The 24,951-nt window shown below is 37.6% G+C and overlaps 1 protein-coding gene across 2 annotated transcripts in view; it reads right to left on the reverse strand.

Moving 5' to 3' along the window:
* Positions 1-1,200: 1,200 nt before the first annotated feature.
* Positions 1,201-24,951, reverse strand: part of LOC6644046 — a 45,249-nt gene continuing 21,498 nt past the window's right edge. For both annotated transcript variants that reach the window (XM_002066811.4, XM_015178004.3), the window contains exons 3-11: positions 7,490-7,543; positions 5,351-5,408; positions 3,829-5,271; positions 3,680-3,763; positions 2,997-3,609; positions 2,713-2,934; positions 2,447-2,644; positions 2,219-2,385; positions 1,201-2,161 (exon numbers count right to left, since the gene is read on the reverse strand). In XM_002066811.4, coding sequence (XP_002066847.2) covers positions 1,681-2,161; positions 2,219-2,385; positions 2,447-2,644; positions 2,713-2,934; positions 2,997-3,609; positions 3,680-3,763; positions 3,829-5,271; positions 5,351-5,408; positions 7,490-7,543 — 3,320 coding nt within the window. In that variant the 3' untranslated portion in view covers positions 1,201-1,680. The remainder of the gene's footprint in view (positions 2,162-2,218; positions 2,386-2,446; positions 2,645-2,712; positions 2,935-2,996; positions 3,610-3,679; positions 3,764-3,828; positions 5,272-5,350; positions 5,409-7,489; positions 7,544-24,951) is intronic.

A 24,951-nucleotide genomic window follows, 5' to 3' on the forward strand; every position in this document is an offset into this window, starting at 1 on the left:
TATATGTATATATATTTTTTTTTTGTTTTTTAATCATTTTTTCTTTCGTATCTTTTAGCTGGCATTCTAATAACAGCTTGTTATGTGGCACATTCTCCTAACCGTAGCACTTTTTTGTTTTAGTATCCTTTGCCCCTTGCTCTATTGACCCTTAATACTAAAGGTCGATGGTAGTTAATGTCTTACATCACTTTGACCAGTTTTTAGCTGCCTCAAAAATGGTACAAGAGTAGAATTAATGAATTTATATATATTTGATTCTGGTCTAAAGTTCTGCTTGGGACTTTATAGAGCTCAGGACAAAGGACGGTGCTTTACTTTGTTTGTTGATGGTAGTTAAAGGATTAAAGAGTGAGAAGCTTATGTTTTAGGTTAGAGAAATTTTCAAAAGAAAAACACAAAATAAACAACAACAGAAGAGTCGTTTTGTTTTTTTTTTAACTAAGGTTTTTGAAACTGAACAATTTCCTTTGAATATACGTATCGCATATGGTTTGGTAAAATAACACGCATCTCTCAATTTCATTTTACACATTTAGTATATGAATATTAGTATATATATATATATATATTGTGGTTTAATTAATTGTCATACACATCAATATAATAAGTAGATTTCTTGCATGTAAATAGAATTTGGTTTTGTTTTTTTTTTGTTCTTTAGGTACAACATTTTGCATACTTCCATTTATTTATGTTTTTTCTTCATCGTCTTTTTTGTTCAAGGACAAATCGGAATGTATATGTATATGTTTGGAGGTGTATATGTATATGTATATGTAGGTGTGGTTGTTTGTTGTGTGTTTTGTAGTTTTTTGACGGCATATGTATACCATTTAGCTCTCGATTGTTGTTGTTCTTAATTCAGTTTGCCTTTCAGCTATATAAATATGTAGTATATAGCTTTTATCATCTGGCTATATCTGTCAAGCACATCGATTAGTTTTGAGTTTCAGTATTTTTCTTTTTTGGTTTTGTTTTGCTTTGTAAATTGATTAATGCCAACATCGATATAAAGTCAAAATGCACATTTCATAATTGAATTGCTTAACATCTAGACACATGTACAGAGAGATATATGTATATATATAGAGGTGTATATAAGTATGCATGTAAATATGTTCTGCTTGTATATACCATTACATTGATAACACTCAAATATATATATATATATGCTAAATATATGTGCATTAAATTTGCATTTCATTTTTTGGTTTTGTTTTAATTGTTTTTTGGTTTTTTTTGTTGTTGCACATTGACGGGTCCGGCACGGAGCTTGATCCACTCGAAACGCACTTGAGATGCGACGGGCTGGTGTGCACACCAAAAGCAGCGTGCGTGTGTGCCAAGCCCCCAAAAAAACGGTTAAATGCCATCCCATTTTCAATGTGTCCTTAAGGATGAACTTATCGCAAAATTATATAATTTGAAACCATCTCTAGCCAACCATATTCAAGCCTTTTTCGAACCTTCCAAGTGCTTAGACCAAATAATAAATCAATTTAGAGTCACAATTCTATAACTAAGGGAACAAAGGGCAATATATTGATATATCTATATAACTATTATATATATATATATATAAGGGACCCCCGAAACGCTGCAACAATTTTGTAACATCAAACAAAACTTAAGAAAATAAATGATGAAACTAAATTAACGCCGAACGTGGACGTTGATTTACTTCTTTGCCTGCTGCGGCTGCTGTTTTTTGGCTGGCGTCTTTTGTTGTTCCGCCGCCGCCTTGATGCTACTGGTGGGTGCCTCCTCTTCGGCTGCCTCCTGGGCCTTGTCCTCTTTCAGTGGCTCTTTGGTGGAGCAGGAGCCAGGGGCCACAGGGGCTGCCGCTGTGAGTGCCGGATCCTTATCCAATTCACGCTTTTCGCCCGACGAATTGGCCGGCAATGCCTTCAAGATGGCATGAACCTCTTCGGCCACTGCCATGAGAACGAATTCGAATTGCTGTCGTGTGGCCACGACACCAGCTCGTTGATCTCTCAAGTGTTCCAGCGTGGCGGCTATATCAATTTCACGGGCACCCTTGTTCATGCGTTCCAAGACCAAATCCAACAAGATGTAGGCACCAGTGCGACCAGCACCAGCACTTCCATGGACCACTATGGGACAAGAGCGACGACCTCGATACGATTTGTTCACCTTTCTGTTAAGCATGATTAGGATTAGTAAATTATTCAATTGAATCTTTAGTTAATCTCACCGTCTAAAGTCCAAAAGGGCTTTGGCTTGAGTGGGTATGCCCATTTGAGGCCAGGACAGGAAATGGAATTGTGTCACTGTGCGGGTCTCGCTAGTGCGCAGATTTTTCAAATAGAAAGAACGTACGAGGTAATCATCACACCAAATGTGTTCACTAACGAGATGAACCTGAGATGAGAAGAAAATGGAGTTAGTGTTAGGACTATCACTCACTCTGGGATAAGCTTACCTCATAGATGTGATAGACCTCTGCACCCTCTTCCGGCCAGTAGCGAGCACAAGCCACCTCTCCATTCTCTTGGAGGCGACACAGGGCCACAATGACCACTGCACCCTGTTCCCAAATCATTTGCCAAAAGTGTGCCAAAGTCGATGGTAATGGTCCTTGAGCAGCCACATAGGCTGGAGCGCGGGGATCGTGATCAGTCTGAGATATGAGAATTTCAAATTAAATTCTGACTACAGAGTAAATAGACCCTTTGTAAATAGACTCACAATTGTAGAGGCATTCACATAATCCAATCCCTCGGCATTGGCCAAATGGTTGAGGACCACACGCGAATGATCGTAGGGCAAGGGAGCTCCGGGACGGTTAAGGCTAACACACTGAGGCTGTGAGGCAGCCTCCCGTGCACTTGGTTCAGCCTCGTAGCGGCACAAGGCCTCCCATTCCCTTTGCAGTCGTCCCTTGTTTCGCAAGTGATCCTCCATGTAAGACTGCAAGGACACCAAAATCAATTAGAAGTCATTCAAATTCTGATGGAAGGATGACGACCTACCAAAACCATGTGTCCTGTAGATATATCCATATTCGTCAATGCCGGCTCCTCGCTCCACGATGAAGTACTAGATCGTGAGGATGGTGGTCGTCCTTCGTTCTCCTTGCTCAGCGATGTTATGCGACCACTGTGGGCAGGCTCACCAGCAGCTCCAGTTCCAGTTGCTCCTGAGCCGCCACTGCCACTGCCACTTTTGCCAGCCATGCGGGCTCGGCACAGTTCCTGATAGTCCTTGCTGCAGGTCTCTGTGCCAGCTATGCCCGATTGCAGGCCGCCCAGCTTGTCGCGCTTGCGATCGTGCCTCTTGATCAGAATCAGGGTGACAAAGATCACAATGACAGCCGCAGCGCCTGCTCCAGCGAACATGTATGCCATAATGTGAGTGACATCTGGCCCCTGTTCGGCCAGCTCTATGTGCGAGGCGGAGACACTGGGATCTGACAAATCCTTGATCTTGTCACCCACGCCAGCATGCAGGACATAGAAGCCAACGCGTCGCTGAATGTTGTTCTTCACGCCGCGGTTCTCGTTGATGATGCGTGCCACATCTCCGGCGGTTTTGCGTTCGGGGTTGTTTGAGTCCACCCGGAAGCTCACTTCGTGCGGTTGAACGCTACGGAGAATAGAATATCATCATGGGTTAGCAGCTCTAATGAAAGAAGATTTGTGTTCGTGTTACTTACGTTAAATAAGAAAAGTATCCCTGCATGTGTAGTATTTGCGCCAACTCATTCATAATACGCTGCCCATCGTACCAACTGTCAATTCTGCGAAACAAATAACCACAAGGATTAGACCTCACAGAGACTGGAGGAAGATCAGAAAGACTTACGGGTTCTTCACGAACACATGTGCATATTCAGTGTCTACGGTGTGCGGCGCATGATCCTCGGCCGAGTGCTGCTCCTGCATGACCTTCTTCTTCTTGTGTGCATCGTCCTCGTCGTTGTTGCTGCTGCCCTTGATGTGCGCGGGCAGGACCTCCTTGTTCTGCTGTTTGCTACTGCGTGCCTTGTCCGTTTCCAGGTGATTGTTGAGCTCAGCGGCCGCGGGCTTAGGCGGTCCCAACTGTGGTCCGGGTTTCTTAACATCCAGACGCTCGTGTCGGGCAAAGCCCAGCATATTGGCCAACAGCGATTGTTTGATTGTTGCTGCTGGTTCATCTGCCTGCATGCCATCGAGGTCTGAGTCCTGGTCCGAGTTGTAGGGCATCATTAGCAAGCCGCCTTCAGTGTATAACCTTTGACCATTGGCCGTCCGGGGAAAGGTGTTTGAGGCCAGCATAGCTTCTTCCTGCAGTGGAGTCAGTGAGTTATGCAACAGACCCGTATCGAAAGCCAACTCCTGTTGATCATAGAAGGGCGGACGTCGTTTTACCATCGCCTCAGGCTCGGGCTCTGGCGCATTATTTCTGCTGGCCAGTTCACGGAAGAAGGAACGCTTTGGTGGCTCTTCGACTTCAATCGGATTTCGTCCTCGTCCTCGAACACGCTTGAAGGGTGCAAAGTTATCGGGAATGTAAAGTTCACTGGACTCGTTCACATCTTCGGGCACATAGACAGGAGCCTTTTCCTCCTGCTCCTGCTGCTGTTGTTGCTGCTGCTCCTTTTGCTGTTCCACTATCGACTCCAAGGTGTCCATGGCATTGGCTTGCATTTTACGTTGGTAGGGCTGAGGATCGGGCTCTGAGGCGGCCAGAATCTGATACAGTTCGAGACGTTCATGTTGCTTCTGCTGCTCTTGCTCTTGATCGGCTAATCGGGCTTGTTGTTCCAGCCTCTGCCGTTCGGTGTCCAGGAAGACATCCATTACACTCGGAGTTTCCAGTTGAGCTGCTTGCGCCCCATGACCCAATTGATCCAACTTGCCGAAATGCTCTAGCTCACCAGGATCGTGACGCAAGCGTCGCCTATCCTGCAGTTGCAACTGATGGATGATGCTATTGATGCCATTGTCTTGGGTGTCCTGCTTCTTATGCAATATGGGATACAATTGACCCGGCTGCTGTTCGTAGTAATCCAATTCGCCCTCGATTTGCGGTTCGGGTGGAGTGAAACGGACATAGGCCAATGCACTGGCCGGATCCCCATATTCTGGGGGAACTGGCGCCAGATTGGCACACAGATTCGGAGGCAACTGCTGTTGACGTTGCAGCGAAAAAAGCGAGCCCTGGATGCGGCATTGTACATACGGATGGTCCCAGCCTAAGCCCGCGCCCTGGAGCTCCTCCAGCATGGTGGCCAACAGACGGGACTGGTCCTCAGTGAGTGGTGTCCTTCAAAAGAAAAGAAGAAAGCAAACAAAGGATTACATATGCTGGTCAATCCGGACTTAAGGCTTTGCAGGATAATTACTTCTCAATGTCCTCAACATCGACGCCGGTGGTGGGAATGCATTTGCCGAAGATGTTATCTAAAACGGGAGAGAGAGAGAGACAGAGAAAGAGTAAGAAAAATGAATTCGTTCATTTGTTTTTCCTGCATGGTATTAATAGAGCGTGTAACAGCATAAATCGAGCGTCCCTTTTGCACCACTTGCCGCCATCTTCTTCTGTGATTCAGCACCTTTTGTTTTCATTACAATTTACGAGCATTTAAATGCATATCCTTGTGGCTTGTCTCGGCTGTAATTTGCATAATGTAAATGCCTTTTCATGTGGACCAAACCGTGACTATGACTGCTGCATATGTGTGCGACTTCCCCCCTCTTTACCCATCTATCCCGCCTTCTCTATTTACATTCACCCCGTCTTCTTCTTTTTTTTTGAGGTCAACCATTTTCCTACAATTTTCGCAATTTTTCACAGCAGCAGCTGCTTTTCCAATTGTTCGCTGGCTCCCTTCGCCTTGTTCACATGGTGTGGGTTTCTCTGTGTGCTTACATAAGTAATTGAGTGTGTTCTCGATAATGCACTGGCTCTCTCCCCCTCCATCACAACCCTGCCTCGACACGGCTTTCCCTTCTATCTTACCTACAACCATTTGTTTTGGGTGTCGCTATTTGCGCTCACCGTCGCTTGGCCTGGCATTGAAGAGCTCGGCAAATACGAATATGCCATTGCTCCATCCTTAGCCCCCCGTTTCTTCTCTTTGCACTTTGGAATCGCCAATGATTTTGTTGCATTTTCGGCTTGAGTGTGGGGCAAAAGCAAAGCAACTGGTTTTAAATTCCTGTTTTGTCTGCACTTAAGGCAATTGAGCTAGCCGAAAGGACCTTTCACACAGCCCGAGTTTATTTTGCACAGAATGATAAACAGTTTTTTTTTTTTTTTTGGGATAGCAGCCAATAATCTGGCTATAAATCTGCGCTACTCCAACAGACACTACTATGTCAATATGACACTATATATGCTAAGGCAATTGTTAAAAACTTTCTAAGCATTTTGCTTAACTTGGGGAAAATTCTGTTTTGTAAGAAAACTTTTGTCATTACTTAACATAAGTTTTATTTCAAAATGCTTCTCATGTTTACACTAGCCTTCAAAAGTTTGCAAAGGCTAAAAAAAAAAAATTTGATAGTGATAATGAGACAAAACTTTCTAGAACTGATATTTTCTAGAAAAATTGTGGTTCTTCAAAACTGAGTTTCAGCCGATTTGATTTGAACAAATCTTATGAATTTAGACGATTTTAACTTGTTAGATCTTAATTTGTGATATTATTCTTTTTTCTTTTAAACGAATCCCAATATATCCTAGGAGAAACTCCAAGACTAATAAAATTTGGACTATAAAATTTATATTCCAAAGCTACTTTTTCCGAACCGTAATGCCTTTTCTCTGTATTTACTGATTACCCAGACGTTAGCTATCTCTCTCGCACTCAAAGCACTTACTTAAATGTAAGTTTGATTTGTTTTTATAGATATCCAATTGTTTAGATTTCGACAAATAAACGGAAAAATGGTCAATGCTGGACAAAAGAACATTGTCTAACTTGTTTACCTCCTTTTCTAAGAAATTGTTAGAACACTTCTAATCGAAATGCTTCGTTGAGATAATTATTGATATTGAATAAATGCTGTCCTATTAAAAAGAACACTGATAAAGCTTTTAACTCACTTGATTCATTAAGCAGTTCCCTGGAATCAATTGAGTTTTTCGTTAAATGAGACGCAAACCTATTATAGCAATTTCTTCTTCATTTCAGACTTAAGCTTAATGCTTTATTTGTTTCCTATGTTTTTCTCACTAAAAGTGGTTATGTCCATGTAAAAGCTTAACTCAAGTTAAGAGAGCATATTCAATTTTCGTAGAATTTTCACACTCACTAAAACCCAAATACACACACACATACACACACACACACATACACACACACACACACATACACACACACACACACACATACATACATACTGACACGCAGACACATTTCCATGCCGCTTAACTGATGATGAACACAATCTGTGAGCTTAACACCATCTTGGCAATGGGGATATATCAGTTGGCCAACTAACAATGAGAGCGTGTAACTATGTGAGAAGGGACTTACCATCATAGCAAACCTCGGTGTGGGGTATGCAAAGCGTCCTAACAAACTGGCAGCCTGCAAATAGAGAAGAAAAAGAAAGAAAAAAAAGAGTTGTTTAACAAGACCATGACAAAGACTGGAGAAGCGAACGTTCAGTTAAGACATAATGATGTGGTAAAAGCCAAATCAGCATTACATAGCCCAAGCAACCCACACCCACTTCCATACCCATACCCAAGCCATGCTTCTTCCCCCTTCCCAAATGGAGGGGAATGCGTTGACGTACATGCTCCTCTTTCCCTTCGCGTTGTGTGTGCGGCACGTCGCTGTCGCCATTTTGTCGTTGCCGCTGTAGTTGGTGGTGTCATGTGCCACTTGCTTGGCTCTTGGCTAAATAAATGCTTTTTATGAGCTTGTAGCACATGACTAACATACACACACACAGGCACAGGCACAAAATATCCCTCAGCCCCGAAAAGTATGCACTGTCTTTAGTCAAATGTCTGTTTACTTGTCTTGTTTGTTTCGCCTCATGTCCTGACGTCAACACCCGCATCCATCCAGCTCACCGTTCTTTCTTGTTTTTTTTTTGGCTACCCATCACTCCCTCCCCAATTCACAAAATCCCCCTCTCCCTAGCACTTGGTAACCATCCTCCTTCTTGACAATGTCGCCCAGGAATTTTGCTACTGAAAAATTTGCCACTGTCGCTTGTCAGAGAGCCAAATAGAGTAAGGGGGGAAGCAGAGGGCACTGGCATGTCCCTTCAACACAACCCCACTTCCACCCCCCACCCACCACTTCCTTTTCTCATAGAAACTTTGTTGTCAACAGTTTTGCTTGCTGTTTTTTCATGGTCTTTGGCTGACTTTAACTTTTGACGTCGACAGAGACGACGACGTCAACGACGTTTTCAACATGCGTCGGCCATTAATTAAGGCTAAGGCTGTCGCCAGTTCTGGCATTCGTTTTTAATTGCTGAATAATTATAAAATCCAGAACGAAATGAATGTGAATACAAAAATTAACTTGACGCCCAGCTGGTGACTTCTAATGACTTCTTTCTGTTCATTTAACAAATGAAAGGGGGAAAAACTGAAACTGAAAGGTTCAACTTTCCATTCAATACAGATTTCATAGAAAAACAAACTCTAAAAAGGGCGGCAACAATAAAATTTGTCAATAAATGTTGCCCTTGTCTGTCGGTCTTTCTGTCCATTGTCTGTCTGTCTGTCGGTCTGTCTATTTATCAATAGGCCACTGGGACGTGACTTGGTTGGGCAAAAAGCCAGGCGTAACATAGAAACTAATTAAATGAGAGAAAGCAAACAGCCGCTGAGAAGCAATTTTCCACTAACAAAAAAGGAAATAGAAAAAAATGAAAGGTAGATAACAAGCAAAAAGAAAAAAAAAAAAAAAAGAAAAACGAAGCTCCAATCAGTCGTTGAAAGGAAAACTCTCATAAATATGCAGACCCAACTGTGATGGGAGCAAGGGGCGTATAAGCAATATACGCTCACTGGGAATCTGTTGGTCAGCAGGAAAAATGCAGAAAAAGTGAAAAAGAAAATCCCATACAAAATGAAAGTGAAACGAGGCTAAAAGCTTTTTTTAAGAGCCACTATCTATATGCCATTTGCAACTCTCCGTCTCTGCCTCCTCCCCCCTCCTCCATCGCCTTTTTGCTCCTTTTTCTACCATGTCGGGGCAAACTGACCTCTGACTGCCACCTTTATTTATGATGCATTTCCCAGCCAGTGATAGGATGGACGACAGGAAAGAGCTACATGCAAATGCCTTCATCATGATTGGCAATTGACGGCAGTTCGAACAACAACAATGGCTGAAACAACAACAAATCAAAATGCTGGCCTTTTGTGTGCGGTTCATGATTGATACATTTATTGGTTGCGGTTAAAAGGGAGCAACTGGGTCGATCGAGAGAAGCATTTCATTTTCTAAGCATAAATTATGCCACAGGCTGTGAGTCTATGGGTGGGTGGCTGTGTGTATGGCCACTTGGCAAACAGACGAGCGACCGCAACAATTTAATAAATTTTCTACGCCACAAGGCGAAATTGAAAATTCCTTAGGCACTGCCGCCCCTCCATCTCCCATTCTCCCATTCTCTATTCCAGCATCATCCCTTAGTGGCAGCTCCCTTCCTACATAAATTTTGTGGACTCCTGCCGCGAATTGCGGCTGCTGTTGCATTTTGATTGATGTCCTGCTCCCAGAAGGTTGCCACCAGTGCGTCCAAGAGGAACCTTTGGCTGTTTACTTATGTCCCATTCTCGCCCACCCACTCATATTTCTTTCCATCTTCATTTTCATTCCGCTTACTTTAGCTGTTTGCTTTTGGGTCAAAGCATTCTTTGCAGTTAAAAATAAAAAAAAAAAACACCGAACGGAAAAGAAACCAACCGATTTTTATTTCATAACAACATTTTTTACTGGCCACAGGATCCAGGTTTTGTGCCACGGCATGGACATGCCACATGAACATGCCACGTGCCCTGCCATTATAGCAACAGAGACAAAGCAAAGTGTGGCCGGGGCAGAGTCGGAGGTAATGGAATTCTGTGGATGTGTTATGTGTGCCACAGGCGCTTTAATCTCGGCTTAAATGGTTAGCATTTTGCACTATAAAAAAAAAAAAAAAAAAGAATCAAACGATTTGGCACACTTGTTGAAAGAGAAAATGAAACCAATTTGCTTTCGCCTTATGGTGGTAAAAATCAATGGAGAAAATTTTTTATTTGCCCTGCGGAAAAGTCGACAAAACTTTTATCAGAAAAAATTGTTGAAATTGTCATAAAATATAATTGTGAATTTATACGAAAAACGTAGTCACAGTTGCAAGAGGATTTCCTTCATGTTTATTTTTTTTCTGTTTTAATAATGCCATAAAAGGACCTTCAGCAATGATAAAGAACGTTGACAACATGTGTCAATGCTGTGAGCCAGGGCCAGGAACAGGACCTGCACGACCGGCAGCAACTGTCAGGGACTTGGCACAAAGAAAATAAATAATAACAGGGCCCCCCATTAATCATGACAAAGACAAGAAACAAGAAACAAAGAGCCCAAAAGCGAAAGCAATGGCAAAGCAAACATGGATGCAAGTGTTCCACAGCAGCTCATTAAAGCGTGCCAAGTCTTCCACGTTGCTGAAACCCACCACCTCCGCCCAGCTCAGTTCATCTCCCCTCCTCTCATCATTTTCCTGCCTTGCCACTGCTCTTGATGCTGCTGCTGCCTGTTTATGCATTAAAGCTGCGTCTTTCGCCTACTTGACTTGCTAAGCATTTAATGCCTAGGCACACACAGAACGAGAACACAACAACACACAACACACACACACAACTAAGCTTAAAAATTTGCATGGCTTATTCTAAGGATTCGACGCGAAAATGCTCTCTTAAAAGTTAAAAGAAAGTAGTATTACTCACAGTCTAACACATTCACATCATGAATTTGCCTCCAAAAAAGAATTTATTAGTGGCTTTAAAAATTAACCTCTTCATTTTTCAATAATCTAAAGGTTCGTTTTATTGAAGATTTTCACATTTTACTTTTCGACAGCCTAGAAATTAAAGGCCAACTCATAAACTTCTCAGTCTATACCAGAAGTTAGATATGAAAGACTTTATAAATTATTGTTACTTATCCAAAAGTATCTCTATTTAGCTATTCCTTTTCAATATCAAGACAAATTAAGGTCTTTTTTTGAAAATTTAAAACCTTTTTCGCTTTTTCGTGTTAGTTCTTTTAATTTTTCCCTTGATTCTGACGAGTATTGAAATTTCGGTATTGGTTAACATTGTCTTGCTATTTTTGATAGAGATGTTCCCCTACAATGTTATCACTGATTACCATTTTATCGATAACTTTTCAACACTTTCATAACAAGAAAACTTGTATTAAATATGACAAAGACTAAAATTTCCTATAGTAATATGTATATAGATAGTTTATCATACAAGAATTTGCAGGGAAGCTCAACCAAAATAGCTTACAAAGTAAGTCATCTTTAATTCTTAAAAAAGCGATTTCAAACTTGCTACACTTTCAACTTTCCAACACTAAAACACAGCTTACAAGCTGTAACAATTTTAATAGCTAAAGTGTTTTATGGTTAAGTGATTAAAGGACTTCTATAATTGTATCTGACTTAAGAGCGATGATTCTGAAATGACTTTCTAAAGTGCATCGATCAACTTGCTTCCCCTTTATGGCGAATTTAACAACTCGACGGGATTAGAGGGTATCTCAATTGCAGACAAACAAATAAAACATAATGAAGCTCAGCCGGAAAGTCTGTAAAAACAAGCAGACTGAGAATGCTGTGGCAGCAACCATGCTTTGGTTGGTGTGTTGCATGTGTTGGGTGCCCCATGTGCCCCATGTGCCTGGTTGCCTCCTGCATTTGATTTTATGTGGCTTTGGTTGCAGCAAGGCTTTGTCTCAGCTTTATTAAGTGTAAATAAGCAGCGGCATTTCACGGCAACAAGATTTGAGCCGCATGGCTGACACCCACACGAAGCTTATGATGGTCCTTTTTCTTGGTGGTGTTGTTTCTAGCTGTGGTTCTTGCTCCGTTTTTCATTTTTTCGCATTTTATGGGTCTGTGTGTCGCCTCCGCCTACTTCGTTGATTTATGCAGACTCATTTTATTCATAAATTTTCAACACGTTTGTTATTCTCTCTCTCTGTCTCTCTTTCTTTGTCCGACTCACTATCTGTCTGTCTCTTTCTCTGGTTGATTTATCTTGCCACATTTCTAAGCAAAAAATGTTGTGGCATCCACACTGACCCCCACACAAATTTGGCACGCAATTAGGCAACAGCTCCTCGACCAAAATCCAGCATAAATATAAACTTTTTCGGCAATATTTTTGTTCTTGTTTTTTTTTTTTTTGTTTCCGTTGTTGTGGGAGCCACTTTTAGACATTTTCCTTTTGTGTGTCTAGTCAAGGAGCGTACTAATAAATTGAGTGGCAGAAGCAAAAGTAGGAGAAGATAAACTGACGCATAAAGGCCAACAAAATGGTCAAGAATGAAAAAAGGAAACAGGAACAGGAAGTTGAATGGCAACAAAAAGAGACTGATGTTAGGTAGTTAAGAAGAAAAACTGAAGAAGACCAACCCACGAATTTTACTTAGTTGTGGCAACAAAAATGTTTTAAAAATCATTTAAAATTCCATTTTTAAAGACAAAACATTTGCAAAAGTCTTCAAATGTGACTCCTTTTAAACAAGGAGTAATTAAGTAATTATTAAGACAAAATGTTGTCATTAATTGAAAGATATTTGACTTTACATTTAGAAAGTCCAAATAACTTAAAGTATTATATGTTAAAAGGATTAACAAGTCAACTGGCTCAAGATTTATTGTCAAGGGATTAAATAATTTAGACGAAAAATTCTCTCAAATAAAGTCAACTTGAACTATTTTCTAACACATTGTTTGCCCACATACTCAGAATAAGGCATAAATTTTAATAAACGAGAGAATGAATATAAAATGTTTATTCAATTTAAATTTATTTCTATTTATTTATTTAGAAATTATTTGTTGGACTCTATTTTAATGATATTAATTTTGGTTTTGTATTTCATTTTCAGTCATGGTCAGATTTATGTTGTAGAGAACGAAATGAAAAATAATTATCTTCTATGTTTTTACTTTATCAATCTATTGTTTATTTAGGCCACGCTTCGTTTTTCATTTTGTGTTTCGCACTGTTTAATCAACTTCTATTAAATCCTTAATCGAAGGTAATTTACATTTTAATAAGGTTACAATTTAATATATATGTATGTATATTTGTTTGTAGGCTATGCACCTATATTTATATCATGTACGAATATGTACACTCATAGTCCAGGAAAAATAATAAACTAGAATCAATTAATGGCTTAAAACAAAGTTAAGTTGAAAGTTCCAAAAAGGAAAAATACAAATTTAGATTGACATTTGGGGCTGAATTGAAAATTTGTGCAATATGATTGTCGTATTTTTTTTCTGGATCTACAATTTTTCCTAAGAGATGTTTGTCGATGTTTAAAAGTTCATTTCCGAATTCCGAGGTCCGGAAAAAAGGGCTAAAGCTATGGTGCCAAAACGTACTACACATATACCCTCCTACAGTAGTAAACAACCAAATTATATATACAAGGGGGCGCAAGAGAAGTCATCCTGGCCAAAAGATGACTTCTTTTCATAATTTTCTTTTTCACATTCGCTAAGACTATTTTAAAATGGCATAAAATAAGAATCAAAGAAGTAAATATGTATGCACATACATACATACATAGGTATGTAGCAAATCTTTTACCATCACTAATATTATTAAATAATTCTTTATCGGCAGGTAAAGTGGCAGTCGATAACCCAAATATGTATGTATGTATTTTTGTTTCAATAAACCTAGCGCCGTTAACTAAAATTTGAGTGGGATAAAAAATGGCAATTAAGTTTTTTTTATAAACAAAGGTAGATTAAGTAGCGGTAATTGAGTTCAACCAATTGGACCACCATTATACATATAGTATATACACATGTGGCATCAGAACTGCCTGAAAAGTAGTTTTCGTTATAAAAACTTTTTTGTTTCTTAATAATATATTAAGTTAATATATAAAAATACTTTGAAATCACAGAAAACATCAGTAAATTTTCAAAAGAAAGACTATATTGTTTCTATCATATTGCCATCTAACTAATTTTTAAAGTTTTGGGTTCAATTTACCCACAAGTTTCAATCCTATTGGTTACATATAACTTCTGTAATCGTTAATAGAAAGATAACATTTCTTTTGCTTTTGACCTTAAAACAGACACAAAGTAAAACGGACGGAGGTTAATAAATAACGATATTGAAAAAGACTTAGTGATTGTGAGAAGGGTTGTAAGAAATTTTGAATTCGTTAACTTTTGGCTACAGTCAAAACATTGAGTAATTCTTTTATTCCAAATTGTTTGAATCTATAAACATTAGAGTCTTATTTTGTGATAAAATGGTATCTTAATGAATCTCAATTAAATAATAGATTTTATTATAATTAAAGTTGGTCAGCAGTACCCGAATCATAGAAGAAAACATCTTTTATTCGAAGTATGTATATATGTACATATTCATGATGGGTAAAGCGAGACGAGTGTCTGTCTATACGTCAGTCAATCAAGAAGAACTAATCATTTTCCCTTGGTTAGCTCGTTTGTTGTTTTTTATTATTGATTTTGATTTTCTCGTGTCCCATGTATATGCACCAGGTATTGTGTATCAGCTTTGACAATATTTTATATCCCATTACTTTATTCCATAGGAACTATCGTTTCCTTAAGCGATTATCATAAACGAAAGAGTAGAAGAAAATTATGCAATGGTATACAAACTGGCTTGGCCTTCTGGTTTTTCTGTCATATTTTAGAATTTTGAATTCTACAGTAATCCTTTAAAAATTCAACATTGACATAAGCTCTTTACATTTCACATGCAATTTTATTAAAAAGCAGTGTGACTTGAATTTCTCACAAAGTCAAAAGAGCTGTCTATTTAGAAATTTCATTTCGTTTCATTGCAAAAGAAAATTCTACTAACGAAGAGAGTTTCAGTTTTAATTAGACCAAGGAATTCATATCTCATTGTCACCAGTCTCATAAGGCATTATATACATAGAACTTCAACCTTTGTGAAGCCTTCAAATCCTTAATGAACAGAACGCACTTGCATTGCATGTATGATTTGCATTTCTTTTCACAAAATTGCCATAAATGCAGTACCAAGTCTGTGTCCACCTTTGTGTCTATTCTCCCTTTCTCTCTGCGCCTGCTGTTTTTGTGTTGGTTATATTAGAAATTCTGTTGGAAAATGACCTGCAACCTGTACGTAAAGCAAAGCCACGATATGAAGTACAGACTGGCCGCCCATAAACCACACAAACTAGACAAATGGAAATTGAAACGAAATGAGTCAACGTCAAGGCAACAAAAATGAAAAAAAATGGAAAAAATAACCTTTGAAATACGCATTTGAATCGAGCAAAATGGCAATCGAAATCAAAAATCGTATATAATATCAAACTGATTGCTAGCCCCAGGTTGCCAAGAGATGATGATGCTGAACTTTGAAACCCTTTCACCCTTTTCCCCTTGCCCACTCTCTCCCCTTGTGGTTTTGTGCGCTCTTTTTGCAAAGTCAGCAAATGCTGCAAATAGATTTATGTCAGGTATCTATATACATATATATCTCTGGGCTACAGTTTGGATTGGTTGGTTTGCATAAGTAGGAGAATGGGTATTAGGAGGATGGACGATGCGACATGATGGCCCTAAAAATCCCCTCCTAACAATTGGCCTTATATAGGAGATTTATTTTTGTTGAACGCCCACAGATTTTGAAGTGGGCGTGGTTGATTTTACGATGCATTCAAATTGATTTAATTAAATGCAAATAATTTGAAATTTGCTTTTCCTGTTGTATGGGCATTAACGCTTCAATGGTCTTTAATATGCAATTAGCTTAGCAATTTGCCATAAAAATACAACACACACACATACGCAACAGGCACACAGACACATATACACTCTGAGAGAAAGAAAAATCTTTATGGCTTATTATTTTTCAGCATTTTCCTTTTTACATTTCCATTAATGTTAAGGCAGCTTTTAATTTGGACTCATTAATGGAGGTTTTTTTTGGCTGAGAGGGTGAGGGGAGGGGAATGGCAAGGCAACGCCGATTTCTTTCGTTCATGAATTTTCATTAATTTGTTGTTGTTGCTGCTGCTGCTCCTGTCCTTTTGCTGTCTTTCGAATCCACCTACTTTTGGCATATAAAAAATTCATTAGGTTTTTCTTCTTCGTCCTTTTTTTTTTGCTGTTGCTTCTTTTCTTTATTTTGCATAAATTATGGGCAAAATCAACAACAAACTACACGAACCAAACCAAAAAAAAAAAAAAAAAAAGTTTCGTGGCATGAATATTTATTAGTAGAAGTTCCTTTTTTTTGCTGGGGTTTTAAATTTAATGCAAAATGTTCGCTTGTGGGGAAATTTAATTTGCGGCAAATTATTTTATTCGCCAGACTTAATTTGTTTTGCCATTAAAATGAATGTGGCGCCAGGCCTAAAATGTCTGGTCCATAGGGTTAACTTGATTTATTTTTCAATGGTTTTTGGGTTGAGGTTCAGATAAATCAAATCATTAGCACACACACAAATCGTTGTGTCTGTGTGTGTGTGCCCCCCTTTGCCAAATTAAAGCAAACCAATGGAGCATGCTGACACTTACATTCATACACATACATGTATGTAAATGCCGCTCAATTACGATATATACCTAAATTAGAGTGGTTTTTACTTCTGTGCAAAATAATAGAAATAAATAAATAAAAATTAACTGCTTGTAATTGATTTTTTAAATACAAATTTATTACTCATACGTCATGTTGCCCATAACCCATTTTTTAATAACTTCGTTTGGTGGAACTATAATTTTGACAACATTTTCATGGAAACTCTTACTCTTACTAAGGAGCATGTGAAATTTGTAATAACATTCAGTTAGGAAAACAATAAGAGAATGAAACATATAAGATAACTGAAAGTTGTTTGAAATTGTCCAAGTAAAAAGAAGACAGTGAAAATATTCAAACCGCTTTTATCCTAATAGTTGATAACTTTCAATAAATTTTACTTCCGACGTTTTATCGGCTTTAGCCATACCAAAAAAAAAAAAGCTTCTTGAAACTTATTCTGGGTACAGGCTTTTCGAAACTCTGGATTTCGAGAAGTGCCTCTCATCAACACAACATTTATTTATACTCATATACGAGTCTTTTTGACTCTTTTCTACCTGATTAAATGACTCAAAAAGAACTTTTAGATATGATTTCTTCCCAAGCAATCGCAAAAAATTTGGGTGGGACTAAAATTAACTAAAACAAAATCTTCTACATGAATTTTTATGAATAAAAACTTAATTTCATGTGAAACGAATACACTAACAATACAGTCAACAAGGTATCCCATGTGCATTTCTAGAAATATCTCAGAATATACGTACATATGTACAGCTTTCAATCATGGAGTCAATCAAAAAGTGAAGTCAAAGTTGATAAACCTAATCAGATGAGCCAAAAATATACCACACATTTAGCGAATTTCACAATGAAAACAAAATTCTAATTGACCGTTGCATAGAACCCATTACATTTTTTGTCGTATTTTGAGTAAACTAAAAAAAGTTCAAAACAAAAAAGAAGAAAGAAAAAAATGTCATAGGAACAAAGAGAGAAGGAAAAATAGAAGACATATTTTTCAAACCTATTCGGCTGAGCGGCACTGTACATATAATAAATTAAAAACATTTATAGATTTGTCCAAAGACTCTAGATCATTTTTCTTAGTTTTTGATCTTTCAAATTGGAATAGTTCGTAATATTATTGAATATTTTATGAAAGAAAAATTAAGAAGCATGGCTAAGAAGGTGAAAAGTTAAAGCAACAGTACGTATACGTAATATTTTCAATATTTCATGAGTCAACATATAATTTTACAGAGTTCCCTTAATAATTGCAAATTCTCAGTTTGGTTGGGCTTTACATCAGAAAAAAGAAAACCAGCCTAATGCACCACACACACAGATACACACACACAGACACACACATACGCATATTTATCGTACATATGCAGAGCATTTGTTTTCTGTATTATTTGCGTATGCGTAACACATAAAAATCCAATTCTTATTAAATTTCCGCACGCCCACACAAGGGGCTAGGCCTAGGTCCTTTTACCCCAGCTGTTGTTGTTGTTGTTGTTGCTGTTGTTGTTGCTGTTGTTGTTTTCTTGGCATTTGCTCAATGAATTTTGCATGTTTTCCTCTACTTTCTTCCTTGCTTTCTGACTTTCTTTTACTCCCCCTTACACTTTATTTTATTTCATTTTTTTATTCTTGGGGCCCTTTTGTTTTTTGCTTGTTGCCGCCTCTAGGCAAAGGCCCCAAAAAGTAGGCAACATGCAAATAAGAGTCAATGTATTTGTGCTTAGCACACACACACAGACACACAGCAAGAGCGAGAAAGTGATTGGAGTGAGAGAGAAATACATAGGCAGTAAGTTGACTTTGGTTGTGTTGGCTGCCTATTTGCTTACACCTTGTGGCCAAGTAAACAATATTAACATTAAATTAACATTTATTTGCTTTTCTCCTGGCTTTGGCTTCGGTTTCGGCACGGGCTTCTCTTTTGCCTTGGCCAAATAAATACATTTGCATATATTAGGCCACACACATATAGCTGACTGATCCACATTTGTTTTTGGCTTCAAAGTGCCAACATTTGTAATTGTTAATATTTTGCTTGTTTTTTTGTGGTTTTTTTTTTTGGCCATGCCTACAGCAACCATTTCTATAAGCATATGCCCATCAGCCAACAGCCGCCCCCAACACCTCCATGCTCCTCCCCCCTATTCGTGTCATTTCATTTTTGATGGCCACGCCTTTTTTCCTGCTCTCTCTCTCGTTATACGTTTGAACGCATTTTACGCATATTTGCACTCAGCATCATATAACATCTTTCATATAACCCAAATGTTCAAATATTTACGATGTCACGTTAATTTTTATGACATTCTCGACAGACAGATAGCAATTTGTTGCTCTTGTCGTGGCCTATCAAGAGGCCTTTGAAACGGGGGCAAAAAAAAAGAAACAGAAATAAATGCAGAATGAAGCAAAATTAAAACAAAAGGCCCATAAAGTTATGCCACATAATACTCCTTTTTAAGGGATTTGCAGACATGGCAGATACAAATCTTAGACAAAAATTGAAAAATATTTTCTTGAAACTTCTAAGCATTAAATTTTGTATAAAGATTTACCTACTGAACTTAGAAAATCTACACAAATTTAAAATAAAATAAAAGAAAATCATATTCAGAATATGTTTTTGGAATGGATTAAAAAAGTTAAAGCCCCAAGGAAGACAATTTTTGAAACATTTCCATCGATTTGATCTTGAATTAACAAAATTATAAGTCTTTGGGATGGAGTTGGTGTTACACAGCGAAAAATGTTACAAATCAATAAAATTTTGTGAATTAAATAAAAGAATTTGCATAATGAAAATAATATATTGATTGCCTGCTTTGATATAAAGAATATGTTTTCAGCTTAAAGTTACTTTAGCTAAAGAAAATTTACTAATCAGATAGAAAGTAAAGAAAGAAATCTTTCCAGCTGAAATATTATTGCGTATATGCTTAGTATAGCGTATCAAAAGGTCGACTAACTGTAGTATTTTTAATGGTTATACTTATTACTATAATACATGTTTATGATGATTACAGTTATGAAACATTAGCCACGCTTTGTGCTGTCGCAGCTGCTGTCTGAAATTTTCTTTTCATCATATGATTATCGTCAATTTTTGTGGGTCTTTTGATGAAATGAAATACTTGGCCATGTCTGCTTAGCAATCAACATTATCTGTCAATATAATAAATGCAGGTGGGTGGCCCACACACCCCTCCAAAACCACACCCACCAACCCACCCACCCACACCCACACACCCTCACACACATACAGAGAAGAGGATATTATTGCTTATAGTTTCGCTTTTATCTCTTAATTACATTTTCATCTCTGTGCCATTGAAAGTTTAATTAACTTTCCTGGACAGGAGAATGGCAAGTCCATTCAATAAGGATTTTGTGGTCTTCAAGAAATTCTCCTTATACCCGGATATAATTGAATTGTTATGGCATTTAATGATAGCAGCCAATACAAGAATGTTGGGTAAATAGAATAAAATAGAGAATAGAAATTAAGCCATTCACTTGCATCAACTGGAGCATGGTCAAGCATACTCAAAGATTTATGTGGTGAGATATTGAGGCTCATAGAGAAGTGTCCCACTCAGATAGGGGGAACAATAGACACAGTTAGGATATACATTTTGTATGGCCCACCCTTATTCTCCTCTCCCGCATTTTGCCACCTCTTGCTTGAATGTAATTGCACTACACAAAAACGTTTTGCCTTTCAAGTTCTTTTTGGGGCTTAACTTGCAGCAGGCAGTTGCCATTCAGTCGATGTTGCAACAGCCGTTTTTCCCACTCGTTTCCTACATTTTCCGGCAAATTGAGCGCGCAATTATTTGACAAGCTAAAAAGTGAAGCAAAACAAAACCCCATTCGGAAAAATGGGCTTGCATTTAAAAGTCTGTGCCAAAGTTTCGCACAAATTTCACTCTCTTCTGTTGTTCTTACAACGAATGCAACGAAGCGAAAGGGTAACTGGAATGTATGCTGCTAGAGCAGCTGGATTTCTCCTTTATGTTAACAATTTTCTTGGAAAATATGGAACATATTTGCTAAAGCAGACAGCAATTTGTTCCATGTGACTGGAGAGGAGGAAAATTAAGTGCATTTTCATTAGTTGCAAGTTGTTTGCCATCTTCCCTTTTCCTTTGCCTGCCGCCCCCCGGACGAACCATTTGATAAATTGAATTGCCCCGCAAGGACAACAGAGAATGAGAACGAATACGAGGCGAAAGGAGTGAACCAAACAGAAGAAGTGGAAGTACACAGTAGTCAAACTGAGGCCAGGCAACTTGAGGCGCTTCAAGTTTTCGCATAGCAATTATTTTTTTCCCCTCTCACATTTGTTGCACTCTCACTTTGAGTTACCCAAAAACAGCGGCGGCAACTTCAAACCTTAATTTTTGAATTTTTTGTGGGATTTGTTTTTGTTTTTTTTTTTTTTTTGATGGGGCTATCATTTGCACCCACTCATCAATGTGCAGGAGAAGAACCCTCATCCAGGATAGATGAAAGTTTGCCCCTTTTAGCTGGCCCAACAAAATTTCAAGTGTCTAACCGAAAAATAAAACCAACAAACTGCCACGGACATGTAGGGATTCACAGTGAAATGGCCACAAATTCTGATGAAAAACTTTGCTTTTAATGAATTTTAGTTAGTTTCTAGTTTTAAATTTCTTTTGCAAGTACGAAAAGAAAACTCTTTTAGGTATTTCCATTTAAATTGAAGCCAAAATATCAACAAAAAATATAAATTCATCCAAGTGGAATGGGGGAAAGCAGTCCAACATGGGAAAAGTCTACGAATATTAAACTTTTGTTTTCACTAGAAGTTAAATAAAGCAATTTGCATTTTGATTATTGGAAAGAATTATTAACTTTTTTTTTGTGTTTGTTTTTTATCATTAAACAAGAAATATATTCAAATTCGGCCACTAGAGCTTATATACTGTTCCGAATTAGAGTTTAACAAATTTAAAATAGCTTTTCCACCACCAAACCACTTCTAGGGATTCGAAGATTAAAAACTGCTAAATTAGATGATTTTTGAAAACATTTTGAAAGCAAAAGCAAGAAAATAGCAACGTATGCGATTTCAAAAATTACGGTTAGGAAATCCTTGATTAAACAAAAAAATCGTTAATTTACTTCCATATTTTCCATTTTCGATATACCGAAAATATTCTATTCTGTAGGATAACATTTTCAGTCCGTGGGATAAGATTTTCAGAAATATTATCAATCAGAAGATTGTTTGATGGTTTCTATTTTATAAAGTTGATAAAAATTATTAATTTGATACTAAAATGACTCTTTTGTTCAAATTCTGATTTATATAAAGTTTTTATACCATACACCCATAGGATGAAATGGTATATTAAAGTCGCCAAAATGTATGTAACAGGCAGAAGGAAGCATCTCCGACCCCACAAAGTATATATATTCTTGATCAGGATCAACAACCGAGTCGATCTAGCCATGTCCGTCTGTCCGTCCGTCCGTCTGTCCGTATGAACACCTAGATCTCGGAGACTGTAAGAGCTAGAGTCACCAAATTTGGTATGTAGACTCGTGTAGTATGTAGAGTGATCAAGTTTATTTCAAATTTTTGCCACGCCCCTTTCCGCCCCCGCAATTTAAAAAAAGCGTTTATCTCAAAAACTATTCCAGCTAGAGACACCATATTTGGTATGTATATTCGCTTAGTAAATGCACACATTTTGTATGTATAAAAATTTTGCCACGCCCTTTTCCGCCCCCGTAATTTGAAAAACTTGATTATCTCCCGGAATTTGTTACCTTATGCAATCAAATTTGGCACACTTCAATTTAATACTAATATCTATCAAATTTAATCAAAATCGGACAAAAAACAGTCGAGTTATGCATATAAACGTTTTTCCATAAGGCCGGAGTTGGCCGTTGGCTGGTGGGGGCGCTAGGGTGCTCGTATGATTGAGTGAGCGCGATATTAAGATATGCTTGTAAGAAGCATGTGAAAATGTATTTGTTTAATAAAGTTGAAATATTTGCTGGTGTATGGTATACCTAAGTCGGCGAGACGACTTACTTACTTCATTTTTATCAACAAGTTAAATTAATGAGATGAGATGAGTTTGCAAGACTTTTTGAATTGTCCTTTTCAATCAATCACTCATTTTACTGACAATGAGTCTCACGTTTTGAATGAATATAAAAAAATAATAACAACTAGTTCTAAGTTTAAAAATATGACTTTTACAACTTCTCAACTGAAGTCGTAACTATGGTATAAAAAAGTAATTTTTTATCGGAAAATGAACTCATTAATAACCATTTGAGTCAGGGTTTGAATTAAGATTCGTATATGATCATAAATTTTATATAAGGCTTGTTGGGTAGAATTTGAGTGAAAGCAATTGAATTTCACAAAATAAATTTAATCAAAGAAAAATAGTCAAATTTTTCCCATAGAAGTCACCAACATCTGATTACTTTAAGTTTTCGTAGGATTCAATAATTAATTTAGTTTATACCACAAATTTATTCATTTGTTTTTCTTTGATGACTTGGTTAGAAGATTCTGAAAATTCATTACAATGAATGAAGCAATATTCAAAAAACTGATTCTTTTCATTGAAAACTAATCAAAACAAGTAAAGTTTTGAAGGCATTTATGTAGTCTTTAATTAGGTTCTAGCATACAGCTTAATAACTATTAGAAACTTTAATTTATTTACTTTATCCCAAAAAAAAAACAAAAGTTGTCAACATTATCTTAATATTTTCAAGTCAAAACTAATAGAAATGAAATATTGAAATTAATTTTCTCCGTTTCCCGATAACATCTGCTAAAAGCATTAAATTTTCCACAAGATTTTATATCAATCAATTTGCAAAGAGACAAATCAATAAAATTCCTCAAGGCTTAATTTCTAACAATTTGCAATATTAACATAAATGAATAAAATCAAATGTATATTGTCTTTAAATATGAAAATAAATGAGCCATCGAACTGCATGCGGTTGGGAAAGAGGATTTAAAATTTTAATGAAATTATGGCCTCTACATAAGGCTTTTGTATTCATTGTCTCTCATCCGAATGGAGAGGCAAATAAAAATGGAAATGCAAATTTCGTTGATTTGCTGTTCCATTTTGATGACAGAATCGATTGATTATTACCATTATACCAAATACATATGTATATGTACATGTGTACGAGTGATCAACAACAATGACTAAATGGAAATACAATAGAAGTTGCATTTTGCCATTTGTGGTTTTCCATTTTGCTCTCGATTCTCGACAGAAGAAAAACCACAGAGAATCAACTGCAAATGCAAAAACCTTTTCACCTACATACATATATTTCCTCCCACCCCCTTTTGGCTTTTCCGTTGTGTGTGCGTAATAAAATGTTCAACATGGAAATTGCATTAGACCTAAAAATGAAACGAAACGAAAAGTTTTTTCTTTTTTCTTGAAAACGAACTAATTAATAATGCATACGCGATTTGATTTGAAAATGTGTGCAAATGCGCCAAAATGCAAAGGATTATCTGAATGGATGGATGAGTGAGGGCAAAACGTGTTGGCAACGAGTTTTACATTTTGCATTTTCCTTCGAAACAAAACATAACAAAACAAAATAGAGAGAAAAAAAAGGGGAATTTCATTAAAGCGCTGCGCAAAATAAAATATGAAGTAAAACCAACAACAACTATCTGCAAAAGCTTTTCAAAATGAGTGCAAATATTTGTTTTTCAAATGAAATGAAATGAAAATGAATAAAGGAAAAGTTCTCAACGAGCTGGTCGTAAGTGGGGGAGGGGCTGATAGTGAGGAGGGGAGAGGGAGGAAGATAGCTGGAGGAGATATTGTGTGTCAGTTTAATGAAGTTGCAAGTGCAAAGGTCAAAGGAGTGGCTGCTTGCAACTTATGGTGCAGCAGTTGTTAATTAAATTTTATTGTGCAACCATCAGAAGTTGCCACAACAACAGGGCGGGAGGACATGTTACCATGAAATATGCGAAGGACAGAGAAAAACATCGAAGAGGAGTGCAGGAAGTGCAGGAGGAGTAGCGCATCAGCTGCTGCTAATGATGATGTTGCTCCCGTTGGTGCCTAGTTGTCTGGTTGCTAATTTATACATGAGATAACAGAAAATAAC

Source organism: Drosophila willistoni (genome assembly GCF_018902025.1).
Source record: "Drosophila willistoni isolate 14030-0811.24 chromosome 2R unlocalized genomic scaffold, UCI_dwil_1.1 Seg167, whole genome shotgun sequence".
Classification (NCBI taxonomy): domain Eukaryota; kingdom Metazoa; phylum Arthropoda; class Insecta; order Diptera; family Drosophilidae; genus Drosophila; species Drosophila willistoni.